Source organism: Lipomyces doorenjongii, assembly GCF_038497915.1.
Source record: "Lipomyces doorenjongii strain NRRL Y-27504 unplaced genomic scaffold V1508scaffold_56, whole genome shotgun sequence".
NCBI lineage: Eukaryota > Fungi > Ascomycota > Lipomycetes > Lipomycetales > Lipomycetaceae > Lipomyces > Lipomyces doorenjongii.
Genome location: NW_027118123.1, coordinates 295 through 22,661, shown reverse-complemented (window position 1 = coordinate 22,661; position 22,367 = coordinate 295). Strand labels below are relative to the sequence as shown.

Genomic DNA, 22,367 nt, shown 5'->3' with positions numbered 1-22,367 from the left:
GAATATCGCATTTTTAAGGGATTAATTTGTTAATGTAGGTCGAAGCGGATTGAGTGCCGTATTGCAGACCACGGCATACGCGTCATGCCCGAGGAAAAATAAATATCGAATATAAATAGAGCGGACCGTAAATTCGTTAATTCTAAAGATAGATATTCCACTTTCCATATCACACATTTACGTCCGCGCTTGTATTAAAAATCCCTCGCTCATCTACTTATCGCGACATCCAAGCGCAATTCCGACCGTGTTGAATGGGGAGTTTCTGCTAGATAGGAAATAAGGTTAGAGATAGGACTTAACGAAATGGAAGGATGCGATATACGATGATAGGAGATATAATGAAAAAGGAAGGATATTGCTGCAGTTACAATTCTTATTTCATATTATCTTCATGCTGTCCTTATCGTCGGTACAGGGACTATATTACTAGAAATCCTGGTACTTCGAGACAAATTCTAATTCTGCTCCGGGCAAGTCCAAATGTGCCGCAATACCTCCAATTTACTGCAATGGAATTGTCCGTCTCTTGAATGTCACGTTGAAAGGCTTGTCAGGTCGGATAACGCCGGTACCGTATTTGTGTTTGATGAACATACTTGGTAGTTTATCGATAGGTTCCACGTCAAAATACCACAAAATATAAACGCATTGGACCACTGCTTCAACTAGGGCTAGATGTCTCCCGGGACACTCCAACAATCAGTATGGATGATTCAGCTTGCCAGAGTAGAAACTCACCATATGGCCCCCTCCACCCCACGGCAAATATGACCGCCATTCGTCAGCGTGCATCACCAATTTACCTTTATTTTCTTCCAAAAATCTTTTGCCTATCCACCTCATGGGCTCAGGATATGCCTGGGGGTCCCAGTGTATAAGGTTGCCAATCACAAGCACACTGTCGCCTTTATGCAGCTCGTATTCCTTGACTGATTTCTTCCAATCACTGCCAGTGTTTAGTGGATCTGCTGCCACTTTGAGGATTGTGTCTTGAGTGACATATCTCCCCGACGTAACGTTTGACATTAATCTTGCCGTCTCCTTAAAGCAAGAAACAAGTAGTTCATCCCTACACAATTCATCCCAATCAAACGAGCCCGTCGCCTTGTTATAATTAGCAGCAATAATGTTCTCAACCTCGGTCTTCAGTTCCACATCAGATACTATATGCGCAATGTACCAGAAAGCCGCGGGCACCGAATTAGATTTCGAAGCAAACACTATTGACAAGAAATATCCTGCAAAATCTTCAGGCCGTGTATATCCATACTCGGGCCGTTGAAATACCTCGCGCAATTCACGTACTAGCTCAGATGACTTTGCAACCTTTTCGTCGTCCGTGAAGAATTGACCTATGATCTCGAGAGTCCGGTCACGTGCGTTGTAGCCTGATGGGTTTAGGAAGCGTGGTACTTTGCGGATATACGACAGTAAGTTTTCCTCAAAGACGATGTACGGCTCGAACGTCTTCTGTATTGGAAATGACGGACCGAACAACGCGGTAGCACTGGCAGTATACATATTATATCTCGCGAAATTGTATAGATCAATTACTTATTCTCTCTGGCAAAACCCCGACGTCTCGTCGACAAATCCCCTGTACGTCGCTGTGAGTAGCTCCACGATCTGAGACATCTTGGACTTGTTGGATAAAAGCTGCACAAGCTTCGTATTCAATGCATCTCGGAAGCGATTATCGTCCATAGTAGCGTCAGAGAAGCCAAACAGCTGCTTATTTAAAAACGCAAAGAATATCGGCGCACTGAAAACACGACCCTGTGTCAAGACCTGCGTGATGCCGATCACTGGATCCGACACCACTGTCATTTTACGGCCAGCCATGTAGAGAGTGTAGATCCAACCATTTCTCTTCCGGATGGACTCCAGAAAAGCCCCGGGTTCATAGAACCATTCGAAGGCGACGCCAAGAATGGGGATGCGACCTTTAATAAGTGGAGGCTCGGAGCCGATGGAGCGGAGCTGCAAATGGAAAATGGAGAGTGCCGCAAGTACGACTAGAAGCGACGACGTAATGAGTGTTGGATCCATCAACTTGAACGACTTATATATTCTATTGCCAGATATCGTCAAATCGAATTGTGCAACCCGGTGTGTAGAGGACTCTTCGATGAGGGCACTATAATTGAGGAGCGACGTTCAGCCGCCGTCCCGCTCGAGCGGCGTCGAGCGGCTGATCAATATATCGCGCGCATATTTGCAATTCGCATACGTTTCGAAGAAACTCCGACCGATATGATTTTGGAAGTTGGATAACCTCACAGAAACACGCCTGTATATTACAACAGCAGTTACTTCTTCAAAACACCGTTATTCGTTCCCAAGAATTCTTTCCCATATATATCCATGTACGTCCCTCATAAAGCACTAATTCAAAAGGTGATTCATGAAAGAAGTCAAAAAGATATATATACGAAAACGATTATGTGAACAGAGAATTAAATATTTACGAAACGTTAATGAGCGATGAGGTCACTGCCTGAGGACATTTGTCGACCTTCTCGGCCCCCTGCTGAACACAATATCCTTGGATCCCGAATAAATTATTGTTCCTCAAATGCTCAATTCCATGCCACGCATCTGGACGTTTGGGCCAAGATACGCAGCTAAAGCTGACATCCATATCTTTTAAGACATTATGTTTCTAGCAGATTCAGGAGTTTCGTGTGAAGAGTGTGATCCAGATCAGTTTGAGACTCTCACTAAACTAAGAAAACACATCTCCAGCAAGGATCGTCGCAACGAAACATTCTATTTCAATGCAAACGTGTATCCGCTGATCATTGCCGAAGATAATAGCAAGTATTTTTGCCCAGAATGCCACAGAAAAGTATCAATATTGACAACCTGAGGCGTCATATGTGCAAAGTCTGCATAAAATTCAAGCCTACAAACGGCCTTGAAAAGATGACCGTGCAGTTACCTTCTGAGGATCCTAGGGAGATTGTTAATGATTCGCATAACCTCTCAGATAGCAGGACAACAGACAATACTACAGTTACTGGCATGATTTAATTTGTGTATACTTTCCTGAGATAGAATATGCCTATATCAGCAGATTTCCATACACTTGAAGACCTTAAATTCATACCTGGAAAGTTGCTATATGTAAGCTGTGCCAGTTTGTCGTCGATAAAGGATTATTACTGCACATCTCACGCGTGTACATGGACTCGAAGTTCCAGATGTGGATGCAGTTTTGTCAGTTTTTAGCACCCATTTGAGGATATCGCAGACTGGCGAGCAGACATGGCGGCAATGTCACGTTCCGTGGGGAAAATTGAATATCCAACACGGCCACTATGGTCCACTTGAGTACAGGGTCACACGTGGGCTAGTACGCTGGAGGAAGCATATATTGAAGTCTGGCGACAAGATACACACAAATTTGTGAGTATTATCATCACATTGATTCTGTGGAGACCAAATAAACTCACATACAGTTTTGGTAGTACCTTATCCAAGAAGGATCCGTGTTGCATTTGATAAATCTCCAGGTCAGTCTTGGACTCGGAATAGGCGATTTGTATCCACACTATGTATGGCATAGGCGATTTGTATCCACACTATGTATGGCAAGCCGAAGGCATCGAAGATCGTACTATCCCTTTTGACAGCAGGGCTTTCTTAGTGGGACTGAGGTATGACGACGTGACGGCCGCGAAAGACAGGATCAAGGGATTCCTCTTCGAGATATTGGGATTATATTGAGAGGGCCACGGTTAGCTCTGCAAACCCCCCCCCAAGAAGTTTTTTAATTTCGTTAGATGAGTAGCGTAGTGTTTGCAAATCAATAATTCAGGTGGCTATTCTTTCAATTGGAAATGCAGTACGCTCAACAACAAGCTAAACCAAAGTCTAGTCTGGACGAGCGGGATCAAGAATTTATGGATTCCAAAATTATAATCCAATCGGATGGAGAGCAGCAATGAATGGGTAGAGAATATTACGATAGGACGAGAAAAGATAAGATAGTGTTTGAAATAGTACTTTACCTGTCGTTTATATGGATATGAATGCATTTGAGTCATGAAAATGAATACTAGGTGTACCAGTTGAATAATATTTCATATCCATCTGGCACAAGTTGCAATTTGCTCTGCGCGGCTCGTGCTATGATCATTCGAATTCATTCGGGGTGCACTACCGCTAGCAAATTTGTGATACCGTAGAACCCGGTTAAGCCGAGCCAACGTTTACAGCCGACTCATATGGCACTCAGTTTAATTTCCGGATCAATATGCTGCGAAGGGACACGGTGTGGCTGGCACTCTCCAGCGAGGATGAATGGAGGTGACATCAATAGGTAAGCCAAGCTGTATCTGATACGAGCATGGCAAAACGTAACGGCAATCCATTATATCTTAACATAAACCGCTTCAATGTTGTTTCCAACCGGGTCGTAGATATAGGCAGAATAATACGGCTGCCTACTCATCTCAGGCCTAATACCTGGCCCTCCATTATCCTTTCCTCCAACTTTTCTAACAGTTATCGAACCTGTCAGCCTTCTGGCCACTGAATAACTCACGACGAATTCATCAACAGCCTGCGGATCTACAACCTCGTCAGTGAGCTTCAGAAGCATATATCTTAACGAGAGGAAACTCACCTTTGGCGTCCAAGGCGATAATGTGTTGGCATAAACGCCTTGTCTTCCCGTAGGGCCTTTAGCCACAAATACGGATAGTCGCTGCCATAGCCAATAAGTCTGTCGTGCGAGTGAATCATCTCGGTTTATCCTAGCGGTTGAAGTACTGTTAGGTAAAACGCTCTCAATATATCCGTTCTAGATTGTGAGACCATCAAAAAAACGTGTTGATAGTCATGTTGCCGAGGTATCGGTACAAAGGCGAAGGCGGGTATGGTGCTTTCCGTTTAGTCGCTGAATTTTTAAGTAACTTTTATAATCGTCTCAAATTGTTTCTTCAACCCCTAACCCTTGTCATACCTCAAGCAAGTACCAAATAAACGCAGTCAACCTTATCCATCTAACATCATACCTATTCCAGATCTAACGATGGAGCTAATCTTCGATGTGACTTATAATTCTTTACAGCATAAATAGCTGTTTTCCCATCGAGGTCCCGAGTATACGCATATATAAATCGCCATGCGCATCGAGCAAACTTTCTAACCTTCTCCATTGGAATGGTGTCCAGAATTTCTGGAACTCGGGCTCTCAGTACCGTATACGAATATTTGCATTCATTCCGTGCTCGTCGCTTCGCCTCTCGCCAAATTCTTTCAATGAAATTGCACTCGCAGTGAAATTTCGGATACATGGAAAATATGGGGCGTGGCACCTAAAGCAATTTCCAGCTTGGAAGGCTGAGAAGTCAGGCTGCTGAGATAGCAGATGCATTGCACAACAAGCAGGGTTTGTCTTGGATCAATCTTTCCCCGGACATTCACTTCATGCCCGCAAGCGCACCGCTAGTTTTAGAAGGGTTAGGGTATTCTGGTGTTGATCCTCTTAGAATCCAGCAAAACTACTGCGACCTGAACACTTATCTTTAACTATTACATAATAAAAGAATTACCAAAGCGTGCGCGTCACGTACACAACCAGCCTGGAGGAGATTGTCTTTGCAGTGGTAACTGTACTTGTGCTGGCTGTATGAAGCACATAAATCGATTTACAGATAGTGAAGGATACAGAAGGGATGATTTAGACGTTTTAAGTTGGCCTACTCAAAATGATAGTAATTGATTATGGTTAGAGCGTCATCTAGTGCTTTCGGCATCGACAATTCAAAACAGATAAAAACCGGGCAGCTAACAGATCTGAATTAGGAGATCAACACTCAGCCGGCTGCGGCTTCAGCCATACTGGGACGCCAACTCTCCACTGGCACGACTTGCCGGCGCCGATACAGCTCATGGTGGAAACGAGCTGTGACCATCTCTCTCTTCAGTATTACTTCTTGGTAAATGTACATAGACCCGATCCGGTCGCTCCGCCGGTTGGCCAGTCATGCCTGCAGAGTCGTTAGGCCCACCCACCTAGCAACTATACTTAGTTTTCAACGTTACAAGCACTGAAAATATTAGCGTAACAAGTCAAGTCCAGCCTCAGAATACGCCAGACAGACATCAGCGTCCTGCCACTCATCTACATTGTTGTGGCAATATCCTGCAGTTCTCAGTGCGCTTCCGACACAGCTTCATGTCCTTCCCGGTCCGCTTACCCAATTACTCAAGATAGGAATGATTCGGGTCAACGTTGGAACAGGAAGCCCGTAATAGGCGCACGCGAAAGCGCCCGTTCCTCACGGATCCGGTCAAATGTCGAAATGCTACAAGTTGCCGAAAGCTTTCGAGCTGGATTGGTGGTCGACGATTAGCGCCGGAACTGCACACCACTTATCAAGCGAACGATGCAGAGACACAGTTCGCCTGTGTCCTTTGTATGCCATGGCCACGAGCCTCGAAATCTATGGTGAGCGGCTGAGTTGCTACTTGCTTTCAATAGTTGCTGTACGACGATCTTATGACATTCACAGGCACAAGACGCTTCGGAACTGCTGGTTTTGCCTGGGTAGGTGAGTTTTTGTGTGATATAATCTCTGACCTCATAGACTCAGAGTGTGAGAAAGTATAATTTGCTCGAGTGACGCGCTTAGCAGGTGGACATGAATGGACATGCATAGGGACGTTGTTGGTTGGAAGTGGCCGTCGACTTTTTGACTAATGGGCGACAACCCGCCAATGCTGCAATGAATCTCAATGGCAAGCCCATGTAGATCGTCAAGTTTTATCCCTGATCAGCTTCTCTTTCCGCCTGCATTGTTGAACATGACTCAACAATCGCCATGGTTCTGCGCCAGTGCACTTCGGCGAGCGGCGAAGTGAACAACGTGTCAGAACATTGGTTATAAACCACAGATGGGTTTCAGTCGACAATGCTGATCAAGGTATCCACTCGGCTCCAAAAACTGTATACTCTGGAGGAAGTGTTAGACTGTTAGCCATGCCAAGTGCCAAATTCGCACTTTCCATGTTGGCCTAACCCAGCCATGTTTGATTATCGTCTTGACTGCATATCTGTCATGATGGTCAGAGAGCCGATCATTGACAATATGTACACAGGCCTTAGAACCTTAACGCGATGCTACCACCGCTTGCATGACAATACCCACCATTAATCTTATGCTGCTGGAGCACGATCGCTTCCGGTCATTCGCGCCTCAATCTAAAACCATCTCCGATGCCAAATCCTCGGCTCAGATGCTCATCTGCAACTCCGTGGACAGTCGCGAGGAGGTGGATGCCATGGTAGAGGGGGAAAGCCGGCAGCAAAAAGAATCCCTCTCCTTCTCAGGATCATGACATGATGTATTCACTCTGCTTTGAGGACCTCGATGGACATGTATGGGAGGTTATGTGGATGGATCCGAGCTTTGCTGGGGCAGAGGCCACTGCTGCGAAGACTAATGAGCCTGATCAAAAATTGAAAGATTGGATTGATATTACTTGCAAAGAACAGGAACCGTGAAGCGAGCATTGTAATTGGGATAGTCACGGAGATACTTGAAGCCATGCAACGGATCTTGTGGTTCTGTTCCGTCGCGGCCAGTATAGGTCCTATTGGATAATTCAGTACAAGCACTTCATCTTCTCGAAAACTGTTTGAAACATACCATCCATTGGGAGTCAATATATGATCCATGGCGATCAGCTGTATGACATTTTCCAGTCCCTTTAAAGATCTGACAATGTTTACTGGATATGCCCAGGGACAGCCATAGTTAAGATATAGCACATATCGACCGGCTTCGGCTGGGAATTCTGCCGTAGGATCGGCAGAGACGTATGAACGGAACTGGGAAGTTTGAAGTTTGAATTGCCCATCTTCGGCGGAAAACTTGTAGATAGCAGCCTGCTTGATTGAAGTCTAGAAAATGTGAGCTATTTCGTCGAACAAGTGAGGAACCAGAGATGAACATGCATCTGTATTGGCCATGACGACCCTATGCAGAGGGAGATGTTGCCACTGAGCGGAAGGTTTGCCAGGTGGGAGAAATGAGTGCCTATGTAGCCGGGGTAAATTGTACGTGGTCAGCATACCTTATTCCACACTGTCATCACCACCTAGCATTCATGGGAAGTCTTTGGGTAAGGGGACTGCTTACGCGGTATTACATAAGTAATTTCCAAGCTTACGTCATCATTGGGACAACCTTAACTCATTAAAGCCATCGTCGTGTTGTCTCAAAGTCTTAAGTCATGAACTCTGACGATGGGCGCCGTCCCGTATCATATGCTTGACATCAGCGGCCCCTGTAGAGTTATAGAAATTATTATTTGTTCACAGATACAAAAAGGTTCGAGCTGGAAATGCTACTGTTGCGTTTGTCATTCGCCAGGTAAAAATTACAAGGTCTCAAACGTTCTACACCTTGAAAGTGTGACACTCGCTTAAGATCCACCCTTCTTAAGCGCCTTCTCCCACACTGACATTGTCTCCTCCCAAACCTTCTTCCCCAACTGATCCGACCTATAACCCGCCAATATACTGTCGCATTCGTTGTTGACGCTCTCGCCATAGTTATCCAACCTATAAACGCCATTGCCCTTCCCAGTACTCTCAACAGTACTCTTCGCAACACGCACCCCCTTGGATAAGGCAACGCCCACATCCTGCTTCTCCGCAGGTGGATACTTCGCACTCGTAGCAACAAACACGCCCCATTCACCCGCTGCCATAGTCGACCTCCCAAAAACATGCAACACAGGAATCGCAGTCCACCTCGCCAGCATGGCCGGCAACTTCCACATCCCCTTGACTGTTTTCGTGAATCTCACAATTATTCCCGTAGTAACAAATCCGGGGTGAACATGGCAGAACGCGACCACTGGGTAAGACTTCGCGAGTTCTTCGAATGCAAGAGTTGTTTGGGTCGCGGATATGTCTACAGCTTTTGCCAAGGAGTAGCCGTTATGCATTTCGAGATCGTTGATGTCAATAGCGCGTTCTTTGCCCCCGGCGAAGATGGAGACGACGCGGGGACTGGGGGAGGCGGATAGGAGGGGGAGAAGGCTGTAGATTATGCGCAGTCGAACATAGTAGCTGAGAGCGCAGAATGTGTCGATTCCTTCGAAGGTTTCTATGCGGCGGACATTAGTCTGTGGCTTTCCGGAAGGTTGTTAAAATACCTTGTCTACCTGCCCCGGACAAAAAGCCGGGAGACAGGAATGCAAGATCCAATTGTTGCTCGTTCGCTTTGATTCTTTTGCAGACTTCATCCGCATTCCTGATCAAAGAGATTTCCGTTTCGATAAAGATGAAGGTCCCCTGTGGATTCAGGTTTTCGAGCTCGTTGAGCAGAGGGGTTGCGGAAGCTTTAGAACGCCCGACAATGTAGACCTTGGGAGCGTTAGCGTATTTGGCGAATTGAATGAGAGTGCCTTTGCCAATTCCGCTTGTACCACCGACGAACAGAGTGACCATGCCTGGTGGTTTCGCCTTGAGGCTGGAATTAGAAAACTGGACAGCTTTGATATTGACCATTTTGGCGGATTAAGAGGTTGGAAGTTAAAAGATAAATTGCAAGGAACGGAATATTAGGGGATATTTATATGTGTGTGCAAAAGTCTCGGATGAATGTGTGGCCGGTTGTCAGCAGTACCAATACACTCGCAGCAATTTGCTAAAAACACTCTTGGCAAAGTTGCTGACATTAACCAAAGAGTGCAAGGTGAGATGTGCCACCCTCTCGGCTCTCCACTCTCATGCCAAGCGAGCAGCATCGACAACCGCGGAGAATATCGAGAATCCAACCTTAGAGTAGCATGTAAATGATAGAATGTGACGACCCCAAATTGAAATCCCACAGTAATATTGAGAAAGACGAATCACGAAAAATTGGCTCGCACACAAGCGCATGGCACATCACAAGGAATACCTGGGTTCATGGTTTCGCTTCGGCCATTGTCACGATGCTTGTCTTAGTCTGAGCCGCCTGCTATATTTAACCGCACAGACCATCCCGTTAAAGTATGCTGACCCATCGTATTCGTATTTGAAACCCTTTTGGACAACGGTCGGCTCACTTTATCACCGACCTCCGACAGCCAAGCCAATTCACTTGCACGTTGTTATAGTATCGCAAACTCTGGAACTCACGTCGTAAGCATCTCAAAATTGTGTAGTATTGTGCTGTATTCCTCTGTTATCGATACTGTTCGAACTTAATATCCGTCTCTCTGAGGCATTCAGGACTCTCTCACGGAGCTCCTTATCGGCGAGCAAGACAATTCCACGTGGTGCCCATGTCCTTCGACGAGGCCCATACAATACTCGAGTATTGGGAATTTAGCCCCAGCTTTCAGGCAATTACTCACCTTACAAGCCTCTCTGTACTGTACATGTGCGAGGTGCTACAGTAGTCCGACATCAAGGAGGCATACATTAGGGCTGTGTTAGGAGCCCGCGTCTCGAGGGTCTCAGGGTTTCAGGGATATTGTTTCATGGCCCAAGCTTTCAGATGAAGGGGAGTAATGACGTCAGCAAGAGTTAGAAAATTAGATCGCAGTTGTGCTGGAGTGAACGTCATTGCTGCTAGACTTACCGGAAATTTGGCTACAAATGGCAGTTGAACCATTTCACTGGAACCCCGTAGTATATATTCATTGTGGCTAAGAGTTGGGAGGGCAAGTATAAAGTAGACCGTTCCGGCACCTTTTGGCTAGATATTCCAGTATTCATAGGCGGATGGTTTCCCATCCATGAATGTCATAACTTAACATTTAACTGATAAGTAAGTACCTATGCACATTCTTGGTCGATGCCAGCTTACTTTGTTCTGGGTAAAGATCACTACGGCTATAACTGCTTTGAAAACCAATTACACGATGTTCAAGCAAATATTTGTGATTATGTTGCTATTGGGGTTGTCCGTTGCTCAAAGCATGGATTGTATTGGACAGGGAGAGGGGTCTTGTCAGTTTACTGCAATCCAGAGCGAAGCTCCAGAAACTGATGCAAATACCGTTGTTACATTGTATGATCATGCCTGCAATGTGATTGGTACTGATAACTCGGCCAGTACCGGTGACGTGATCGATTCACAACTGCCATACACCGTGGACGTTTTATATCTTGGGTTTAACCCCCAATTCGGTGCGGTGTTTAATTATGCAGCAGGGCAATATGGATTAGGTGTCACCTCCTACGTGAACTGGGACTGTAGCCAAGGTCTCGTAGGCTGCAGTGGGTTTAGGTCAGCATTTCCCTGTCCGGGGTTTTAAGTGAAAGACATGAGCGGTTTGAAGAAATACGGACGTGGGAAATTAAGTCGGTAAGCCGGGTACCAAGGGGAGGTTTGTAGAGAAGTGACATCTATTTGTTCAGGTTTTAATCCATAAAAACATGTATAATTGTTGTATATGAACGTAAACTGGACCTGGAAGACAGGTAAGATAAGGGATATGAGTTATTATATGCTATGGTTTCTTGAACAGCAGTAACATATATACGTGATATATTGGGTATCTTCCCCGCGGCTGTTGTAGTGACCAGACAGCCGGGTAAACAAGTCTGGGTCGCTACGTAATCAGCCAGATTTTTGACCGCATTTGAGATTGCTCCCTAGGCCGATGTGCCTTTCCCGTCACCACCGAACCTGCCGAGAAGAGAAGGATGACGTGGTTGTGTGGTTCTGACCCTCGCATTGTCGACGTCAGCAAAAGTGAGCAGAAATTGCTTTGACTTAAAACCCTGCTCTTGTTTCTCCGAATAATAGCCCGTAAGGGTGACCTCGTAACAGACACTTTCCACTTGTGGTTAGGTTTGCGAATTGGCGAGCGATGACGTCAGGGCTTAAACGACTTGATCTTTGCACAATTCGTCAACTCTAGCAGATCCTGGCAATTAAACGTCGATAGCAACGAACGATGATCCTGCAGATATCCAGCATATTACAACACTCTATGGTCATTCTACGGGCTGCTTTCAAAGCTGCCATTTTAAACGCTTAATCGGCCAAACGCTATTAGACTCGAAAGAGAGTGTAGTCGAAGATATGCACTAGAGATTCAAGCGCCGGGTTAATCATCCGGATCCACCTGGTAGCCTTACACAGATACTTTTTATTGCACGAAATAATGTGGGCACAAGTATTGCGGGGCGTGGATGAATGCTGGCCTGTCTCCGATTGGCAGTTGTGGAACTGGCCAGTCAGAAGTTTGTGTTATTGCAGGTGCAGGCAATTTCACCCAATGTTAATGTTGTCTAGATTAAAAATATCACGGATTGAATGAGCGAGTAAGGCGGGAAAAAAGAAACGGAATTTGAGTTGAGCAAGCCCGTCGGTTGGAAATTTTTCTCTGGGAAGGACATGACATGTGCTGGTGCTCTCACAAAATCCGTAAAATGTTCCACCAACTCTCCTTTCAGTTCAATTTCGTAACAACTCTGTTTTTAACTCATATTCAACTCAAATGGCGAATCAAGCGGAGTCGATCGGAGGGCGACGGAGCCGGATGTCCAAGTACTGAATTTCCCAGTTAACCAGGCTCACCACGTGGCCAGACAGTATAAGCCGAATCAAAGTCCCCCACCCTTAAAAGAAAAATCCGCTACGAGAGGCCATGACCTAACGTAAAGACGAAAGTGGCCGTCGAAGATGGGAGTAGCCCGTTGTTCATATTTCGACATTAAACTACAAAAGGCAGATTTGTAACTAACCCTGAACCCTGAACCCTTTGGTTCTTTTGATGCGTTGTTGCGTTCAGGGGCAGACCCCCCATTTTATACATGGTTCTTCTCTCCTCTCTGCTTGAGGGGGGATATAGGCAATAATATATATGTCCGTTGTTGATAAATACTCGTGACGCACTTCATCGCCGGCGAGCAACCGCCACATACGAAATGGACATTTTACCATCTATGGCAGCTGCTAGGCGAGCTGACTATTCTCTCCACTGAGGACAGCGGGAGCATGGCACCACCTGTGCAGTAGTGGAGATGTGAGCGGCCGGTGCGAGGAAACAGGGGCTTTCCGCCATAGCAATGGCAGGATATTGCATGCATGCGACCCTGGAACCGGAAGAAAAAAAGAGATTGGCAGATGCGGTGTATCTGAGGCCGCTGACTATGTCCTGTTGGTCATTCTCGAAGGGTCGGAAAATTACATGAACTTGTTCAGGAATTGCGGCCGATGCGCGAGCTAGCAGAATCGATCGCATCGAAGGCAGCACCGGCTTTATAGAGATGAAAGGGAATCCTTGATGATTATATGACTTCCTTGACTACTGTGAAATTCAAATGAGTATACTCAACTTGGATGTATGGGATTGGTTTTGATATTTGTTTTGATTTTTCGAATGACACATTCAGCATTCAGCACTACTCTTGGCCTCGGTCGGCACCACACCGCGCTAGCCAAAGGGTTCAGTGTTTTTGACAAACTTGGACCTTGTGCCTATCAGTATCATTAGACCTGTTCCGCTTCAATTGATGAGCCGACGAAATGATATGCAGCGATCACCCAGACTCACAATAACTAGTGATTGTTCGTCAATGAGGTAATATTCCACAGAATCCTCCTCACTGTCCTATAATATCTCGCGCTTGACATATAAAATGTGCCACGTAGGGCTCCAGGGTTTACGGTGAGTGAAGTAGCTGCTTTTGACGCGACCGACAAGCGTTGCTGGGAATCAGGACCGTTCATTTTGACCATTTGTCTGTTGGTGTTCAGCCGTGCGCGTCATCGGATTCGAGTCTGACATGACCGAGACATTCAAATTGGATACAAAGAATTCTCATTTGCTCGATGTATCTAGAAACCCATGATCCCGTAAACGGTGTACTCAGTGTACTCGATATCCATATGCTACAAGTACGCTATTCTTCGATTCGAGCATAGGTTATCAAGATAAATTAAAAGAAACATATCTAAGAAATCATAGATTCATCTCCTGCTGTAATTTCGAAGTGCGTTGTTGGAACCGAATGCTGGCCATGTGGTGTTGCAGTAGCTGTCTGGCTTTCGTATGTGTAGATATCGACGGTATGACTGTCGACGGCTAAACCACATGTTATTCTTCCTTTGCCATCCTAATATCCTTGGAATTGTAAGAAAAATGGTAACCGATATACCTCCACCCAAGTCTAATCCTCTGCACGTCGCCTCTCATAGTTCTTCAAATTCGGCCAGCGCATCCGGGTCTATCGTCTTCTGCGTCGGCAAGAAGTGTGCCATCTTGGTGAATGCGGTCCACCACCGAGAATACTGAGTCATAACCTTCGCTTTGGCATGGACGGGTCGAGTACAGCGTTCAGAGTTTTTGGTAACGAGACGATGAGAAGTCTGCGTATGTCAATACGTGGTGCAGACTCTACCTATCTGTTCACCTATTGCCATTGCCGACCAAATATTATTGCGTCTCAGGAAGTCATAGCTCCGTAGCCATCCTGGATATTCTGCTGCTCCATAGTCATGCTAGTCTGAGTTCGCTCCTTGGAATCCATAAGGGTTGTCATCTGCTACGGAGTCACTCGGAATAATTCCTTAGGTCGTCTGTTCTCCCAGCTCTTGCAGCGTATTCACGATCTTCATCCTATCGTCATCGTAGGCACTTGCCCATGGTATTTTGTTTTCGACTTGCCACTCATGAATTTAAGTTAATTCTATATAAAATATATCGTAATCAGGATCAGAAACAGAATCTTGCGCAGTCATTGCGTAAGGCTGGCGATTAAACTCAGACCCACTGAAGTGCTGTGACGAAAAGCCTTTTCAGTCAATTTTCCTTGCTGGCATCTGCCCTGTCATTTATCTAACGGGATTGACCTTGGTGATCTCTTTGCTCTTTGGATTAAATTCCCAAGGTATCTGACCAGCGACGTCGTAGTTTCGAAGCAATTGACGTTCAGGGTAACCCGGTCCCTAAGTGCGTTTTGTTATTGTAATCGCTATATATTTTAATTGTCAGTAAGCTGAGCACATAGTGACTCCATTCTAGTAAAGAGTCAACAATCCATAAAGTCTTGATCGTGGATGTGGTAGATTCGCTCTGGCGATGTCAGGTATCTGTGGGAGAACCCTTCTGGGTGAGCTTGACCATCAACGTACTGACCATACAGGCAGGTAAAACCTTGGCAATGCTGTTACTAGACGACTATATAGTTGTGATGACTGCTATGAATGGCCCCAGCGTCGTCATCTAGACGGTCACGATGCGGAGATCTAACACGGTTATTACGCCATTATTCGGCATCTAAATCGGCAGGACTACCCGGAGCCAAGCAAAGTTGTGAGCAAGGTGAACAGTTGGAGGACGGGGAAAGGGGAATGAATGAGTAGCAGTGCTTATCCATCGACCATCGGTCTCCAAGGCTGTCTCACGAAGCAGTCCAAATTTAGCAGAGTATAGCACATCTGCCTTCCGATCTCCTCGCGGGTTGACATGACCAATCGTTGTTCAAGGATCCGGCGTTAATCGTTGGCAAAGTCACCCAAATAATGCCGTTGTAATTCGCCAACAGGAGTGCCTGGCAGAAGCGTGTTGATATCATCGACAGTGAACCAAGACGAGCGACATTGCCAATGAGGCTCAATACTGTGTTCAGTTCAGTCAGGTTCCAATATGGACGTTGCATGTTTAGGCTCCTGATCCGTCAGGTACGAGTTAGAGGCAAGAGAGCCACAACAGTGCATATATCGCGCTCCCATTAATCGGTCACTCGACGAGTGTCGCCGTTACTATAAGCAGAGCCTGCGTATGAATATAACAATAGCCAATGACAGCAACGTAACACAACATCAAGCAGCATGCTTAACGAAGGGCACAAAATGGTGATTACCTACTCTCGAGTGCAAGCACTGATAGTTTTGACTAGCGAACCCTAACGATATATGACACGGACTCGGAAGCACAACACTATTCCCCTGAATCTTGGCGCAAAAACTTTGCCTGACTCAGTTACGAGTGGTACAACCGTATAAGACGACGACGGGCACAGAAGATATCTGGGCCGTATTAATCAGCAGTCGCTGCCAACAGATCCAGGGACAAGAATCTTGTTTTGTGACGTCTGGCAAGCTCGTAACCCCGAACGCCTGTTCATGTCACCTGAAAGGTATCCGGATCTAACTAACGTGTGCCAGAGTGCTGGCCTTCACATATACATAGATCTCTGTAATCTCCTTGGAACTATACCTAATGATCACATAGTCTATAAACATCCAACAATTCTTCCCTTTCCAGGGTCCTTCTAATATGCGTACACATCCGACGTCTCTAAAAAGTCAAGAAGTGTTCTTCGTCGAAGATAAATATTGTATAATTCTACCCGCATGTCCATATCCTTCCAATTTGCTGCCTGAATCAGAATCAGTAAGAAGAAGCCTTCTATGACCATTGTTGGTGTGTTAGAGATAAGTTGACCAGTGACGGTCCATTTTAAAGCACTGGAGACAGAGACGAGTCCAATCAGAGTGAAAAGTGCCACGAATGAACAGACACCAGCAATCCAATTTGATATCCTATTTCCGCGACTTGCTATATTTGGAGGCCGTTCCTCAGGAACCTCCACACCAATAATCGCAAAAATATCCCGATCTTCATTCTCAAGAATGGAGAATTGCTCGGCCTCATGCGTACCGATACGAGAGTAGATGTCGCGTAAGACAAATCCATCGAAAAACCCCGCCAGTCCGGTATATGTCCCGATAATCAGCCACCAGTTCGAATTCCAATGCATCAAAGTTCCTATGGCTAACCAAACAACAAATACTATTCCCGCAATCGATGCACCAACGCACGTACCAATCACATCTGCGGAATAATCGATGACTCTCTCCATCTTGTTTCTTGGTGGATATTGGGTCTTTACCATTTCATTTTCCGCAATATCTTTGGTCATATCGCGCAATTTATGTTCCAGTTTGAAGTCAAGTACAGCAATCTCAGTGAGGTACTTCTCAGCGAGATCACTATGACGATGACGAATATTCTGCAGAAATACGCTCGTAACAAGAAGCTCCACTGCAACTGCTGTATTGATGTACATTTGCCAATCATTTCCCAATTGAGCATACTCGGGATTGCTTCCAGTCGTTGCTCCAGTGTACGGCGGCGCATTGCCGGCATTGGTCCATAATGTCCCACATGCGAGCCAAACAACAACCTCTATCCAATATAATATCACGACACAAGCGATCCAAGGATCTTGGCCACCCTGTTGGATAATCGATCAATATTTGTCCGCGCAGGTAGACTAATTGGACTGCCAGCCTTACCGTCGTATATTTTCGCGGTATATTCTTTGTGAGATTTCCCGTTCACTAACTTGCAGAAAAGTCGTTGCACTGTTATATTACGAGACCTCATTTGAGTAATAACACGAAGAAGAGATTGGTAATGGTTTAGCTGTTGCCTCGTCAAGAATGAGTGCCAACAAAACATTTGAATGGATTGCCCATCTTCCATCACGATCTGCCACTTTATAGGTGCTTGGTAAACAATGCCGACTACGACCCAAGCTATCAGAATAATGCCCATCAAATATACGTCACTGTACTGCCAGCAGAGGACGTAGCATAGTCCAACGCTTTCTCAAATCCGGTTGTTTTCCCGTTCGTGAAGTACACGGATGTAGTTTTCACTGCCAAGTCTTTTTCGTCAACCACATTTTCTATGTCTGGTATGTCCATTGGATCTTCCATCGGTATCCTTCTTCCAGGACTCCGGATCCAAGTATTTAAGCTGCATATCATTGTAGTCCAGCTGCCGGATGGTTATTACCGTCAGCATCTAAGAGGCAGTTGAAAACAACCATAAAATATTATCAGTTTGATTGAGATTTGGGTGACTGATTAGATGATAAGTTCAGTATAAATCATTAGCCTCAACGCTGCCGGAGCACTAAGGTTTTCATTGGTCGCAGGTAGGAGATTTTCTTGCTTCTTGCGTGGATTTAGCAATCATTGATTTTATATCTCGCACAGCACTAGACCCTATTAGACTCCATTAAATGCCTCTGTCGCAATCAAGAATGTGATGGCGTTGGGAAATTACTCTCTCTTCCTTGTTAGGGCTAGATCGTGAAGAAAGAGTCCCATTCAGGCCTCGCCCCATCACATACGTGACCGGCGAATGGAAACGGGACGCTCGTCATAATACTGGCCATTGTTAACGGGTTAGTGCATGATTGGTGAGCACTTCGACCTGAATGGCATTGGCGAATTTGCCAGGGCAGCATCCTCGCCGTCTACGTGGTACAATTGTTTACATTTTTCTCATAGTGGTGGCCATAGCCAGTAAAACTCTAAATTGCTAAATAATTATGTCCAAATTGAGAATTTCTAGCCTATTTTGTTAAGTTCCAATACAGGTAGGAGAAGCCGAATGAGTAACAGCAAATAAAGAAAGTGTAGCTAAAAATAATACGATTAAATTTGACCGGCTTCGGCGGGAGGTCGAATATTAGACCCTGAACTGGGAAAGTACCCGCGTTGCATTGCACTTCATAGCAGACACTAAACTGTATTTAGACATCTACGTGGATGTCAGCCGGTCCCCGGTCCCAATCAGGAACATGTCGTGAAGTGGAATGCGACAAGTTTTCAGTGCTATGCAAACCGTTACGGGTATGTTATATGTGTCTTTCGGAAAATCAGCTAGACCCAGTAAGACCTGCCTCCGCATGCTTTTCCTAAACGCGCGATCCAGGGCCAAACCAGGGCCAAACCAGCCAGTGATACCTGTTCATTTGAGCTCATAATACAATTCTCCAGTCCACACTATCGGCTTCTTATCGGTCTAACATGCAATCTACCCTCAAACTACTCTACACCACTTGCTTCTCGTCGCTCACATTCAATATTGATATTATATGCTGTGCATTTTTCGGTAAGGAAGGAAGTCGGCACTCGCGTCTTTGCAAAGATCCACGTCAGAGGTTCATCGTGTTCCTTGCTGCTCAGGATCAATACCCTTCTCAATCTCGTAGTAGCGACTGCGTATCATTTCCAGAGTCTCCTTAGGCGTTAGTGCACGCCGAGTGGGAGCACAAATGTCGCCACGATCCAGACTCCCGTCCGCGCCCTCATAAACTTCGAAGCCACTGTTTTCAAATATGACCCCAAAAACGTCCTCCGTCAAGATCTCGTACTTACAATCTGCCAGAAAGATATGACGGCAGGGCAGGTAGTACTTCCTGAAGAACAGACAGTCGCAATGTACATTGTGTTCGTCGATGCGATCAGGATCGTCGTCGCCCATAGACGCAACGCATCTAGCTCCTCAACAATCAACGTCTGCACAGGCAAAGGGAATCGTTTCCACTGTGGCAATTCGTCGGCTGACTGCTCCTGGATGAACTGCTTAAGTGAACTTATCGTCAGGATGGACCCACTTGGTAACCGAAGTGCCGAAAAGTCGTCAGTAGCCCAAGCAATTGAAGGTGGCTGATGTTTCTGGCCTCCTTGAGATTCTGTGTTCGGAAGTTTTGAGTAGAGCGCTTCGCGTCTTCCTGGATGCGTTCACCTACGGCCAACAAGTGTGTCACAAGGCCGTCGCCGAATATCTGCATTTTTAGACACTGCGAGTATAGATGTAGAAATAGGATTCAATACGTACTTCTGTATTAATGACTTCCATTATTGTGTTTCTTAATCACGCTAAGGAAATGCTCAATACCATTGGTCGTATCAATCTCTAACATATGGCCGAATGTTGGCGAGCGTACGCTGCTCACAAAATTTCCGGTCCTTCCATTCCTTTCCAATTTATACTGTCGGTCATGACTAGTAGGCGCAGCTCGCAGTGCAAGGTCGATTTCGTTATCCAACCCGACTTCGGTAGTCTTCGAGACCACTGCGTAATTAGGTGTCCCTGACAACATTTTGTGGCAGCAGTATTGATCCTCGTCTTAAGTGTCCTCATAGCGTCCGCCTTGCACAGCAGATGCTCCACTCTTTCGCCACCGGCTTCAGGTCCTGGAAATGCCATTTAATGGCTCTATGCTCAGTAGCGCTATCATCTGTGAGTATGAACCGAGGTCTCCAATCCTCGGCCGTGTAAGACGCGCCTGTAAAAACATCCCACCCGTGCAGCCCTTGCCCCAACGACTTGCATGAGATAAGGGATGTACATCGCATATAGTTTCGAGTGACCTCCCTCGCCAAGCTACACAAGGTTATTTGGATTTCTATCAAAATGCAGGTGTGATATTTCGGAAAGTATTTGGATGTGAGAAGGTTGGACGCCAACGTGCCAAGAGTGGCTGGCTCCCACAATGCTATCGGGTCGTTCACGTCTTAAGAGTCGCAGTCTTTTCTATTAACTGTCATCGTGGGGAATTTACTATCAATAATTGTATAACTTTCTTCGCCGCTACCCTTCTGACAAATAAATTCGGTGAGGGCATCGATATGGCTCTTGCAATGGAAGAAGACCAACAGGTAAAGTTATCCTAGAACTTTGATTGCGTCCATTTTGGTCACAACATTGCTTAGTTATAAAGGCAGGCTTGGACTTATGTGACAGCACAATACTTTCCGGGATAGCACGCATCTTGTCAAAATAAGGTAAGCGGCTTCTTTTATGCGCGGAACATAATTTACGTGTGCTTTACTCACCATCTTTGGCCCAGAATGATGGCTACTAAGTCAGTTAACGGCTGGAAGGAGTGCCAAATACGATTTTGATTGCCCGCTTCACATAAAACTGCTTTATCATGCTCAATATATTGTCAGCGATCTTCGACCGCTCGTTGTCGCCCACCCGAACCAATTTCTCAGCCGACAAGAACCCTCTTGCTAAAATTATCTTACAGTACGGCCAACAGTAAGGAACCCTACAGTGGATGGCCACTATGGAGTTAGAGTTACTGTCACGCCTTCTGATACGCCTTTTGGATGCGGGCCATTACAACCTGCACAACTGCATGCCTGTTCTTTTCCGCGTCCTAGTACGATCACCTTACAGTGCTTATTGGGTATGACGTGTTCGTCACTTGTTCGTACCATGGCCTAATGGCGCTCAGAATGCTCTATGGGTAAAGAAGACCTGCGCGGAGCTTACCATCTCATTCGAGTGGAAAAAGGAGACGAATGAAAACTGATTTTTGTACTCGTTGCGGCAACTGCGAATATTTGGTGATGCCATTCGGACTAACGAACGCACCAGCAACCTTCCAACAATTCGGGAATGAGACACTTCGAGAATATCTACGATAGTTTTGTCATCTATCTGGATGATATCCTCTATTTAATGCTACTCGTGTTCAACACCATGACCATGTCTGGCAAGTTTATAGCAAGATAGGGCTGAGGTGCATTTACCAAAGCTGAAAAATATGAATTTAATAGTCCTTCAACCACCTTCTTGGGAAGTGTGATAGATTTGGCCGCACTGAAACAGACTCTAGATATCTTTTTCTTGTGTGCGGGATCAACCTATGATCAGAAATTAGCAGATATCGTGAAACAGCGTCGGAACATTCAGCTTGATCAGGAACTGGTGATGAGAGATATTTCCTCTTCCGGTATTAGCATGGACCCAGCTAAGGTTGCCGTTGCCACCGGCCCAACGACTCGCGATGTACAAGTATTCTGGGCTTTGCCAATTTCTATCGCCATTTTATCCACGGCTACTCTCGCATTGCACAACCTCTAGTCAACCTACTGGGCTAAAAGTCATCCTTCAATTGGCAGTTGATTCAAGCCCATTGTGAAAGATATCCTTCATGCCTTGAAGTCAAGTAGTACTGCAGAAGCTTGTGCTGCGTTTGACAGTATGGCAGAGAACCATGGACATTTGCAACCGCAGGAGTATTAGCAAGGCTTCGGATCCTTGCTGTCTGGATTGATCGAAGCCCTCAACGAAGGCAGAAGTGGAAAGAAGTGTGCAAATTCCTCGACCTCCCTGATATATATGACCTTAAACAGGCACCCAGGTGCAGGAATCATTGCATTCATCAATATTTGGAAAGCATTGGTTTCAAGAGACCGATTACCGAATATGATATATATGTAAAATGCAGGCGAAGAAATTATGTCCATCGGTTTATATGTTGATGACATGGATATGGTTCGCAACAAGAAGGATATGGGTCAGATGGTCACGGACCAGCTCTTCGAGCGATTCGACATGACGACTATTGGAGATCGGTGAGTCTTCACTTCCAGGTTGTTGGACTGCGGCTGGTCTCCACGTCGAAGTGGGAATTTATATTCGCATTCAGAACAACTCATTTCACCTCTTTCACCAAACAAAATGTATAGGGCGATGCTTTGTTCGAAATAGACTGATGTGTTTGGCCTGCCGGGTACATCGCTCGGCTCAGAAGTCTCAGGCGACTTTGCCAGCTATGGTAAGAAGCCTGATAT

At 45.7% G+C, this 22,367-nt stretch overlaps 8 protein-coding genes across 8 annotated transcripts; 2 read left to right on the top strand and 6 right to left on the bottom strand.

Annotated features, from left to right (window-relative positions):
* Positions 1–504: 504 nt before the first annotated feature.
* Positions 505–2,052, bottom strand: V1508DRAFT_405930 (cytochrome P450; the record flags this gene model as incomplete). The annotated part of the gene is made up of 6 exons (XM_066938731.1): positions 505–693; positions 742–1,531; positions 1,577–1,644; positions 1,666–1,808; positions 1,836–1,983; positions 2,017–2,052. 6 exons carry the CDS (start codon positions 2,050–2,052, stop codon positions 505–507), a joined length of 1,374 nt encoding a protein of 457 aa, XP_066793899.1.
* Positions 2,053–3,473: 1,421 nt separating this feature from the next.
* V1508DRAFT_233393 (uncharacterized protein) lies at positions 3,474–3,779 on the top strand. The gene has a single exon (XM_066936327.1). The coding sequence runs from the start codon at positions 3,559–3,561 to the stop codon at positions 3,730–3,732; it is 174 nt and encodes a 57-aa protein (XP_066793898.1). The 5' UTR covers positions 3,474–3,558; the 3' UTR covers positions 3,733–3,779.
* Positions 3,780–4,378: 599 nt separating this feature from the next.
* On the bottom strand, positions 4,379–4,752 carry V1508DRAFT_434380 (uncharacterized protein; the record flags this gene model as incomplete). Its single annotated transcript, XM_066942022.1, has 2 exons — positions 4,379–4,613; positions 4,634–4,752. 2 exons carry the CDS (start codon positions 4,750–4,752, stop codon positions 4,379–4,381), a joined length of 354 nt encoding a protein of 117 aa, XP_066793897.1.
* Positions 4,753–7,123: 2,371 nt separating this feature from the next.
* On the bottom strand, positions 7,124–8,073 carry V1508DRAFT_423177 (uncharacterized protein). The gene is made up of 3 exons (XM_066941136.1): positions 7,973–8,073; positions 7,665–7,918; positions 7,124–7,608 (listed from the first exon to the last, which is right to left on the bottom strand). Exons 1-3 carry the CDS (start codon positions 7,985–7,987, stop codon positions 7,494–7,496), a joined length of 384 nt encoding a protein of 127 aa, XP_066793896.1. The 5' UTR covers positions 7,988–8,073; the 3' UTR covers positions 7,124–7,493.
* A 257-nt stretch (positions 8,074–8,330) lies between these two features.
* Positions 8,331–9,721, bottom strand: V1508DRAFT_233127 (uncharacterized protein). Its single transcript, XM_066936326.1, has 2 exons — positions 9,181–9,721; positions 8,331–9,131 (listed from the first exon to the last, which is right to left on the bottom strand). Exons 1-2 carry the CDS (start codon positions 9,533–9,535, stop codon positions 8,443–8,445), a joined length of 1,044 nt encoding a protein of 347 aa, XP_066793895.1. The 5' UTR covers positions 9,536–9,721; the 3' UTR covers positions 8,331–8,442.
* An 844-nt stretch (positions 9,722–10,565) lies between these two features.
* On the top strand, positions 10,566–11,523 carry V1508DRAFT_423174 (uncharacterized protein). Its single transcript, XM_066941135.1, has 2 exons — positions 10,566–10,784; positions 10,840–11,523. The coding sequence occupies exon 2, from the start codon at positions 10,879–10,881 to the stop codon at positions 11,272–11,274; it is 396 nt and encodes a 131-aa protein (XP_066793894.1). The 5' UTR covers positions 10,566–10,784; positions 10,840–10,878; the 3' UTR covers positions 11,275–11,523.
* Positions 11,524–16,243: 4,720 nt separating this feature from the next.
* On the bottom strand, positions 16,244–17,732 carry V1508DRAFT_457382 (Low-affinity Fe; the record flags this gene model as incomplete). The annotated part of the gene is made up of 3 exons (XM_066942679.1): positions 17,569–17,732; positions 17,188–17,548; positions 16,244–17,161 (listed from the first exon to the last, which is right to left on the bottom strand). Exons 1-3 carry the CDS (start codon positions 17,697–17,699, stop codon positions 16,247–16,249), a joined length of 1,407 nt encoding a protein of 468 aa, XP_066793893.1. The 5' UTR covers positions 17,700–17,732.
* Positions 17,733–18,818: 1,086 nt separating this feature from the next.
* V1508DRAFT_405927 (uncharacterized protein) lies at positions 18,819–19,257 on the bottom strand (the record flags this gene model as incomplete). The annotated part of the gene is made up of 2 exons (XM_066938730.1): positions 18,819–18,871; positions 18,969–19,257. 2 exons carry the CDS (start codon positions 19,255–19,257, stop codon positions 18,819–18,821), a joined length of 342 nt encoding a protein of 113 aa, XP_066793892.1.
* Positions 19,258–22,367: the final 3,110 nt, after the last annotated feature.

Coding starts and splice junctions, on each gene's coding strand:
- V1508DRAFT_233393 (XM_066936327.1), top strand. CDS start 3,559: ATGTATGGCATAGGCGATTTGTATCCACACTATGTATGGCAAGCCGAA.
- V1508DRAFT_423177 (XM_066941136.1), bottom strand. Junction 7,609..7,664: donor ATATTGACTCCCAATGGATG/GTATGTTTCAAA, acceptor ATTATCCAATAG/GACCTATACTGGCCGCGACG.
- V1508DRAFT_423174 (XM_066941135.1), top strand. CDS start 10,879: ATGTTCAAGCAAATATTTGTGATTATGTTGCTATTGGGGTTGTCCGTT.
- V1508DRAFT_233127 (XM_066936326.1), bottom strand. CDS start 9,535: ATGGTCAATATCAAAGCTGTCCAGTTTTCTAATTCCAGCCTCAAGGCG. Junction 9,132..9,180: donor GTCCGGGGCAGGTAGACAAG/GTATTTTAACAA, acceptor TCCGCCGCATAG/AAACCTTCGAAGGAATCGAC.